The sequence below is a fragment of the Tupaia chinensis genome, unplaced genomic scaffold, assembly GCF_000334495.1.
Source record: "Tupaia chinensis unplaced genomic scaffold, TupChi_1.0 Scaffold139871_1, whole genome shotgun sequence".
In the NCBI taxonomy this organism is placed as follows: domain Eukaryota; kingdom Metazoa; phylum Chordata; class Mammalia; order Scandentia; family Tupaiidae; genus Tupaia; species Tupaia belangeri.
In genome coordinates this window covers 599951-610007 of record NW_006199750.1, presented here as the reverse complement: position 1 = coordinate 610007, position 10057 = coordinate 599951, and the positions used below count along the sequence as shown (strand labels likewise).

At 37.9% G+C, this 10057-nt stretch overlaps 1 protein-coding gene across 1 annotated transcript in view; it reads left to right on the top strand.

Annotated features, from left to right (window-relative positions):
* Nucleotides 1-10057, top strand: part of IQCM (IQ motif containing M) — a 472102-nt gene that overhangs the window by 278132 nt on the left and 183913 nt on the right. The window contains exon 11 of the mRNA XM_006162328.2: nt 9764-9908. Within this exon, the coding sequence (XP_006162390.1) occupies nt 9764-9908 (145 nt within the window). The remainder of the gene's footprint in view (nt 1-9763; nt 9909-10057) is intronic.

Sequence of the window (10057 nt, the reverse complement as noted above, 5' to 3'; positions counted from 1 at the left end):
CCTGACATAGCACTCCCTTGAGAACTTCTTGGAGATCTGGTCCGGTGCTAGTAAATTCTTTCAGGTTTTGTTTATCTGATAATGTTCTTGTCTTTTCTTCCCATATGAAAGATAATCTTGCCAGGTACAGTATTCTTGGTTAAATTGCTTTTCCCTTAACACTTTAAATATATTTTCCCATTCTTGCCTTGCTTGCATTGTTTCTGATGAGAGATCTGCTGTTAGTCTGATGGGATATCCTTTGTAGGTAACTTGCCATTTCTCTCTTGCCAATCTTAGTATCTTGTCTTTGCCTGTGGTTTTGGTCATTCTGGCTATAATGTGTCTTGGAGACAATCTTCTTGGGTTGATTCTATTTGGGGTCCTTAGTATTTCTTGGGACTGGATCTTTGAGTGCCTCTCTAGGTTTGGAAAGCTTTCTTGCAGGATTTCATGAAATAGATTATCAATGCCCTTATGAGTCTCTTCACCTTCTGGGATGCTAATTATCCAGATGTTTGGACGTTTGATGATATCTAGTACTTCTCATATATTATTCTCAAATTTGGGGCACTTTTCTCAGCCTTCATGGTGGATTTTTCTAGGCCAGCAATTTTCTCTTCTATGTCTGAGATTCTATTTTCTGTATGATCTAGTCTGCTTTTAATACTTTGAAGGGAGATTTTGACCTCCTATATTATAGCCTCCATCTCTAACAGTTCCATTTGATTCTTTTTAAAGTGTGTAATTCCTCTTTTAGATCTTGCAAAAATTTTCTCACCTCCTGAAACTTTTCAGCTCCTTTCTCCTTTCTCTTCTGCAGTTCACTCTCCCTTCTCTTCCATCTCTGTTAGCTTCGCCATTATGAATGTTCTAAATTCTTTATCAGACATTTCCATGATTTCCATTGGACTGTCTGTGGATGAAGGAGTTATTCTTTTTCCTTGGAGGAGAGGTATTTTCTTGCTTACCTCAGCCTAGTATACTCTTCTTCCCTTAGCTTCTGATAATTCCAATTCATCTTTCAAGATCTTCCTAAAGTAAATGCATTTAGATGACCCCTTCCCTCTACCCAGTCATCAAGCAGGGTTTATATCTCCATTCATTATTGTGCCTTTTCTTAACATTGTGGTTTTCTGCTTATGTGTCTGTCATGGGCTGTATAATAAATGTGACCTATTTGGGAGTACACACTTTTATTTCTGCATTCATAGCACCACATACTCACCTCAAATATAACATACAGTAGCTGTCAATTTAACTATATGTACTTATTTTGGGGAGGTCTTCAAAAATACATGGAAGATGCATATTATTAAAAAGATATGCATAGCTTTCACAATTTTTTGCATCAAAATAAACTCATACATTTCACAAACTTTCAAGTCTCCTCATATCTCTGCTAGTTGTTCTGTTCATCTTACTTATATTTTTCTATTTCTTGTTTGAATAAATAGATTGTAAAACATATGAGGACAGTAATCTTTATGTCTTGTTTGTTACTATTTATGACTAAAATAGTGCTTATCATATGGTAAACATTCAAATGTTTATTGAACGGATGCATTACTTATAGTTTAACAAAATATAATGGTAAAAGTTTATCATTGCACTCTAAGGTTATGTGCATGTATATATTCTTAATGTTATTTCTACATCCTTTTGATATATGCTATCTAAATTATAGTATTTCATTCTATCAGAAAAAAAATATAGAATCATTTCTGTGACAAAATGGGTCTAGAAAACTTAGAGAGCAAGAATGGGCCCAAGATGAGTAAAAGGAAAGACTAATAAAGAAAGTGTTGAATTTCTTTGTGGAGATGAAAAGAATGGGAAGTAGTTTGAAAGCATCAGAGTCAATATAAACTAGATTGTTGACTTTTATTTGGTAATAAAATGTGTTACGATCTTTGATTTTCTTTTGTATTCCATCATTGGCATGGTGCTTTGTGTATTGGATGGCTGCTTTGTTGATTATGCCTAAAGTTGTTTTGCCTATGGTCCAAATGCTAGTGGGATAGGTCTGTATTGCAATAAATAGTTTCCAGAATTGTGCCTATGTGAAGAGTTGCTGTTGGGGGAATTCTTGATAGACTTTCTGCGCTAGAGGTTGCACAGCAAATCATTGGGTAATTGTCAGCACTGTGGCCGTCCCTTCTCTGGGACATTTCTGTGGTCATACTACTTGGTTGCCACTCAGAGCTTGCTACTATGGACAGCAGCTGCTAAGACATCACTTTGTGATTACTCAAGGGTTTGTGCAATTTTTACCATTTCCTGTGAAATGCTCTCAGTTTGAGTTTATTTGGAAATAATGAAGCAGCATTTAATTATCTTACCAGTCATACATCAGGAGACCACTGAGAGTGCTATATTAACTATCAGCATTCTTTCCACCATTCACAATATCCTTTTCCTTTATAAATCTCTGTGTTGCCATGTAGTTTTGGCATAAAAATATTTTAAAAACACAAGAACAGAGTATTTTCCTAAATTAATGCCTCTAAAATTTTACTTAATTTCAGTATTTTTCTCCAAACAGTTATAATTTTTATTTAAATATTTAAATCCTATATTTTTTGTTACTGGCCCAAAATAATAAAATTCCATGATATTTGAAAGGCTGATAGTTGTAGTAAGAAAAAATGTTTGAAATTGACTTTGAATAATATTTGTTGAGTAAATAAAATTGAAGCAATTGTGGAAAATTTAACTTTAAAATAATGCCTTTGCTAGAAGGCATGTGGACTTGCTGGAGAGATAAGAGATACAGAGAGAGAAAGTGATAAAACATCTCCCATGGAGGACAGTGGTCACACTGCAATCCCTTCTCCTCCATTTCCCCTTCAAGGCTTTTGGGCATGCATGAACACTTGCCTGGTGTATTTTTCAAGCTGTGGGGTCCAGGACTTAAACCACATAGTTAGCTGTGTTGACTCCAGCAGTCTTACCCACCATGCTACTAGGTGGCCTGTGGAAAATATAACTTTTTAAAGATTGGTACAGTAATATCCCCTAGTTTTTAATATTTTGGAGGTTATAGAATCCTTCAGAAATTTGATAAAGTATGGATTTCCTCTCACTAATCTCAATAATACAAAGTCCAGAAAACAAAACAGAAACAGTAACAAAATCCAGATGACTCTTCATGGATCCCTGTGGCACATACAACTTTGTTTAAAATAACTTTAATATACAAATGTGTTAGCTCCCAAGTACTTGTAGAATTGCTCACTTATTCAGCAATGTATGTTTTTCTAAATTTGATAATGGAATATACTAGGCCTAATTTACTTCCCAGGATTTTATACCATAGAGCACATAATCCAGTAAGACATGCAGTTAAATAAAAGAAATCTGAGGTACTACTGGTGAACTTAGAGAGGCCGCTTACCTTAAAAGGCTGTGTCTAGTGTGGGGATTCGATGGGTGAATGGTTGAAAAAGTCAAAGGGCAGAGCAGGTTAGAGTGGAGGAAATAGTTGGATATATGAGTCCAAAACTCAAAAGGGAGATTGAGCCATAGTGAAAGATTTGGAATTCATCAATGGTTCTTAATTTTTTTCTACTTTGACACACCTGGAAAAGACTATAAACCTCGCCACCACCACCCACCCATAAAAGTAGCTGAATTGGCTGTCTTATCTCTGAGAAAGTGTCTCCCCAAGTGACTACATAGCACCCTACCTTGGTTCCAGGTTCTGCTCATTGCCCTGTTATTAGGCTTCCCCGTGCTGTCCTATACAAATCAGCTCCCATTCTGGCTACTCCCTAGTCCATTTAAAACACTTAATCTTCTTCATAGCATTTACCGCCGCCTAACAGGTATTCGTTTATTGGATTATTGTCTGTCTTATCAGAGCGTAACTCCCTGGAGAGCAGGAATTTTGTCTTCTCTGTTTTATTCATTTATTCACAAGGTCTAGAACATTCTTCACATATATTAGGAGCCTAGTAATGTTTTGGAATAAATTATTTTCAAGAGAATGGAGAATGTGTACTAGCCTATGGAGGTTAAGGGATGTGAAATTAAAAATTTTTTTTTCTAAATATTTTGAAGTAGTCCCTGACCAAGGATTCCTTTCTTATACACAGCCCCCATCCATAGATTTGGACATCGTTATTAATGATATTAACTGGAGTTGTGGGAGTCAATATCATTGCCCAGGAGGAGTTTATAGAATGAGAGAGAGTCACGTAAAGGAAAGATTGAGAAGGATAATGTTCAAGCGGAAGCAGATGAGTATGCCACAAACACTGAAGCAGCAGTCAGAGGGGCAAGAGAAACACCAGAATACGATAGATCAGGGAAGTTCAAAGACAGCTTAAGAAAAAGAGTTAGGTCAGTAGTCTCTAAAGCTGCTAGGAATGAAGGCCTACGCAGGCCTGGGGAGAGTTTTCTGGCTTTAATAAAGTGAAACGACGTGAAATCATCTGAAGCACATAATTTGAGACACTAAGAGATTTAGAGAAAGACAGTTTAAGATGAAAAATACTTAAGTGTACTTAAACGTTCATTGGAAAAGCCAAGAAGAGGGAGAGGCTGACAGTACAAAGGAGCGAGGATAATACATACTATGTGGTCTTTAAGTTTGGAGTGGGTGGGTTTATAAAACACTTCACTGCATTAACCTTAGGTGAGAGCAGACGTGTCTCTCTGTTGTAGCAGGAGCAGAGGGCATTGTAGATGCTGCTGAGTGTTTAGATTGTTTAGATTTTGTGGTGGGAAGCTGAGAGTGCTGTTAAAACAATAGTCCCTCCACCCCTTTAGTGAATGGAGTAGATCATCTCGCAGCAGAGTCAGCATGCACATAGCAGGTTTGTTGTTTTCTTTAAGGTTTTTGCCATAGGACACGTATGCTCACTAGAGAGATAGAGAGATACAGAAGAAATGAAAGTGAGAAATCACCCCAGGCTTCAATCCTTTCTCCTCCATTCTCCTCCAGGGATCCTGGGCACACATGCACATGCATCTGGCATGATCTTTCAAGCCTCCAGGTCAGGGACTTAAACGGGGGTGAGCCACGTGTGAGGCCAGTGCCTTAACCACCATGTCTGCTGGCCTCTATATGTGTGCTTTTTAAGATAATTTAGGGTTGGGAACCAGCAGTTAGTGTAATGGCTATGTCGCTGGACTCCCACGTACGTAGTCGACCGCGGTTCGTGTCCCGGACCCGGTGGCTTAAAACTCACGCTGGGCGCGTGTGCATGCATGCCCAAGATCCCGAGAGGAGAATGGAGGAGAAGGGATTGTGGCGTGACCATCCCCCCTGGGGGGTGATTTCTCGCTTTCTGTCTCTATGTCTCTCTCTGTCTGGCTGGCGAGCGCACGCGCCCTACAGTAAAAATCTCTCCAAAAAAAAAAAATAGATAATTTAGGGTTTTTTTCTTTAATGATTTTTAAATATTTTCCCTTTTATAAGGTTTTTGAATAAAGATCATTTACTATTGTCATTTGTAAATGTTTAGACAAGGTTATAATTCACTCAGTAAATGTGGTGAGGGTATCTGCTTACAGGGCTATCACACTGTTTTTTAGAAGTTCAGAAATCAAGGACCAGCAGGTGACATTGTGTTTAAGGTACAGGATCCCACATAGCTGACTCTGCAGTTTGAGTCCTGGACCTGGTGGCTTGAAAAACACACTGGGCACGTGTGATATGTACTGCGAATCATAAGAGAAGAGTGGATGAGAAAAGATGGTGGCGTGGCTATCTCCCAGCGGGGTGATTTCTCACTTTCACTCTCTCTCTGTCACTCTCTCTCTCTCTCTTTTTTTTTTTTTTTGAGAGGGTTTTGTTACAGTGTGTGTGCCCTTGCCAGAGAGACAGAGAGAGACAAAGAGACAGAAAGTGAGAAATCACCCCCCAGGGGGGATGGCCACACTGCAATCCCTTCTCCTCCATTCTCCTCTCGGGATCTTGGGCACACATGCACATGGGCCTGGTGTAAGTCTAAGCCACCGGGTCCGGGACTCGAACCACGGTCAACTACATGGAAGTTCAGCAACACAGCCATTATGCTAACTGCTGGTCCCTGTCTCTCTTTAGCAAGCACAAGCCCGCTATTGCAAAAACCTAAAAAGAAGAAAGAGTAAAAAAGTCAAACTGGAAAAGTTTTTGCTGAAATATGATGCAAGGGTTTATAAAAACCAATAATATAGAACTCTATGAACTCAAAAGAATACACTAGAATAATGGTAGGAAAAGCAGGAAGAAGACATGAACTAGTATTTCTCAGCAGGAGAAATATAAATCGTTAGTAAATGTGAAAAGGGACTAGTCTTACCAGTCGTCAAAGTGCAAGTAAGTGTCAACTGGTAGTGCTATTCTTTCCACCAGCAATCAATTCATTACTCAATAAGACAAACAAATAAAAAGACATGACCATATCAACAGACAGGCTAAAAATTCATACTGGAAAATTTTATTAAATTGTAAATGTAATTAGTATGACACATTTGCCCAGTATGTTAATAGAGGTTAGAAAAATATAATCAGAAATTTGCAATGATGTTTTTATATTGCAGTATTGCTACTGAAAATATTAATTTATATATTTTTGGATAAATTTTATCTTGAGAAATGTTTAGAATTATAGTGAGAAATTTGTATCTGAGATGTACATAGCACAGGCATTGAGGCATTATTTCCAAGCAGAAGACTGGCAGGGAAATACCCTGTAATAAAAGCCACAGAGGTGGACCACCGTCATTTTCTCTGGCTGAACTTCCTAACCATGAAAACGTCCTAGGCAACCTTCTACATTTGAAGGTCTGAGCAGGGTTCCCTCAGAGACAGATGGTATTCCCAAAAGGATTGACTAGATTTGGAGTAAGATGCTCTCATGAAGTTGGTAGCCACCCCGCACCACCATTCTCTCTGCAAATGTCATTGTCTGTCTAAGCAGCACCTCTAAGCATGAATCTTTCTGCTCATGTTCTAAAGCCATAAACAAAACATGTTTCATTCTTTTAAAAAACTTTTTTCTTTGTTATAGGGTGCGTACATCAGGAGGGATGAGAGAGAGAGAGAGCAAGAGAGAGAGAGAGAGAGCGAGAGAGAGAGAGGGAGCATCTTCTGATGAGATATGGTCACATTGCAATTCTTTTGCCTCTATTTCTCTATCCTGTTGGGATTAGGGGCACGCATGCACATATGTACCCAGCATGCTTTCCAAGCTGGGGTTCCAACCATGGCAACCATATGGGATCTGGCTCCCTTAGCTCCTAGGCCATGGGGCTAGCCCTACTATTTTATTTTTGAAATCATTATTAGTTTCTATTCAGAGTCTTGGGTAGGTGTGGATGGTGAATTTTATCACATGTCCACATCCTAGTAACAGAATAGGTATGGGTCATGAGCATCTGACTTTTTGGCTTTGTATTGTGGGAAGTGGGTTCTGCCTCTCACCAAGATTCACATGGTTGGGCTGGCCCCATGGCCCTTTGCTTAGGGGAGCTAAATCCCACATGACGACAGCAGTTTGAATCCTAGCCCCAGCAGGTTAAAAAACATATGCTGGACACATATGTGTCTGTGCTCAAAATCTTGACAGATAGAGAAATGGAGGAGAAAGAATTGTAGTGTGACCATGCCCTACTGGGGGTTGCTTTCTCCCTCTCCCTCTCTCTTTCTCCCTTTCCCTCTGTGTCTTTCTCTGTTTTTCTCTGGTGAGAAAACATACCCTGTGGCAAAAACAAACAAACAAACAAACAAACAAATAAATAAATAAATAAATAAAATAAAATAAAATTCAAAAGGAGAGTCATGTGATAAAGAGTGTTCCAAAAGTGCAACCAATCCATTGTTTTTATTTTAAAAAGAGCTATTGAATGAAAAGAAGATTAAAACTATGCATTGGAAAATGTTATTAAGTGTTGAAAGGTCATAGTAAAGAGAATCTGCCATTAGATGGAAGGAGAAAGGAGATGAGGAAGGTAGGGTAATTATGCCAATTTTTTTTTCTCATTCAAGCAAATAAAAAATATTGTTGTATTGATAATACTGAAAAATTAAGAAATGTAGGTTTAAGTATAACATTTTAAAAATTCAGAAAAGATGGGACCAGTGGATGGTGTAATGGCTACATTGCTGGACTCCCATGCAGTTCACTGCAGTACAAGTCCTGGACCCAGAGGCTTAAGCTCACGCCAGGTGCGTGTGCGTGTGTGCCCAAGATCTCAAGAAGAGAATGGAGGAGAAGGGATTGTGGTGTGGCCATCCCCCCTGGGGGTGATTTCTCACTCTTTGTCTCTGTCTTTCTGGCGGGCACATGCACCCTATAGCAAAAACCTCTCAAAAATTTTTTCTTTTTTCCAAAAAAGAACCATAAAATCAATCAAAGGTGAAGTGGAATGAAGTGATGAAACGAACCACCAAAAAATCACACAAAATAGAAAGTAACAGAAACAAGAACAATCATAAGTACAGTAAAAAATATGCTAGGAAAGAAAAAAAAATTTGTGAAAAACACAAAATTCAACTAAATTGAAAGGGACATAGGATTATAAGTAAAGCATGGGCTCTTGGGTCTATACTCTGCTTTTAAAACTAATTCCTCAACTTCCTACCTATGGGGCCTTGGGAAGTTACTCAAAGATTTTTCTGTTTCAGGTTTCTCATTTTAAAACATATGTAAGGTACACCAAAGGAAAGCTGACTCAGAAGAAAATTCAAAAACTTAAATATATTCCTAAACAAAAAATAAATGAAGTCTTTAATTCAAGAAGTCAAGAACAGGGAAGTAATCCTAAAGTTATAAAAATAAAAGAAAGGAATTAATAAAAATAAAGAAATGAATGAGCCAGGAAAATGTAAAATGTGAAAATAATTGATAAAGTGGAACTATTTAGAAAAAGGAAAAAAACCTGAAATAGATGAGTTTCTAAAACTCTAATGTTTGGGGTCAGCAGGTGGCATGGCAGTTAAGGCACTGGACTCCCACATGGCCAACTGTGGCTTGTGTCCTGGCCCTAGCTGCTTAAAAACCACACTGGAAGCATGTACGTGCATGCCCCAAATTTACAGAGGAGCATGGAGGAGAGGGGGGAACGGCCCCTGTTTTCCCCTTCTCTCTCTGGCACGTGAAAAAAGCTCTAATTTTTGAAAGACTTGTGGTAAAGTATAGAAAATGCATGCACAAAAGAAAGCCATCACAGGAAACTAATGAAATAATATCTGCACATGTGCTAAAAGAATTAAGTTCCTTAATATTCAAAGAGTTTTTAGAAATCAAGAAATTACAAAGAACTTAGTAAAAAAATATTGGGTTGCCAGAGAAAAGTCATGAAGTATTTTTCTATGAAAAATGCATCATGACCTTTCCCCTGACCCAATAGGCAAAATACATGAATTTACAGTTTTCAAAGAAAAGAAAAGACAATGATTTGAGTACCCAGAGTGGATCACTTAGGTAGGAATTACTCATTACATTACAGTGTTTTAATAAAACTTCTTTTTCTGGACAAGTGAGCTATAGAAATGAGTGAGTTATAGAAATCTGGTCGCTCACCTAGGAAGCATCTGTGAAAGTAGCCATCCCTGAAACTTCTGTTTTGCAGGAAGTGTGAGTATCTGATGACAGAGCAACTCACAATGAAGTTCTCTAAACTCGAGGGAGATTGTCACTCTACAATGCAGATATTTAACCAGTCAAGGCACTAAATCTTAATAATACATCCATAATCTAAGAAACTGGGTAAAACAGATGAAAGGGGCAAAGTAAAACATAAATAGCAGAAAAATATAAGGATCTTTCCTTTCTGTATTACCATTTTATAGGCTTTGTATCATGGACCAAATTTGAATGCAGTCATAGATATGTATCGCAGAGTAATCCACCGTGTTCGGTACCGGCTTGGTCTTTGGAGAACAAGACAAATTATAAATTTATCAGAACTAGAGGAATGGATGGACAGAAAAAAATGTAAGTGAAGCAGGCATTTTTCATTTGATTTGGTTTGAAATTAAATATTGCAATTTTACATGTAATTACCCATAGAAGCCACAGATAAACTTTGTTTTGTATTGCTGTAAACTATTGCATTGAAGGTAGCTTTTTTTTTTTTTTTTTTT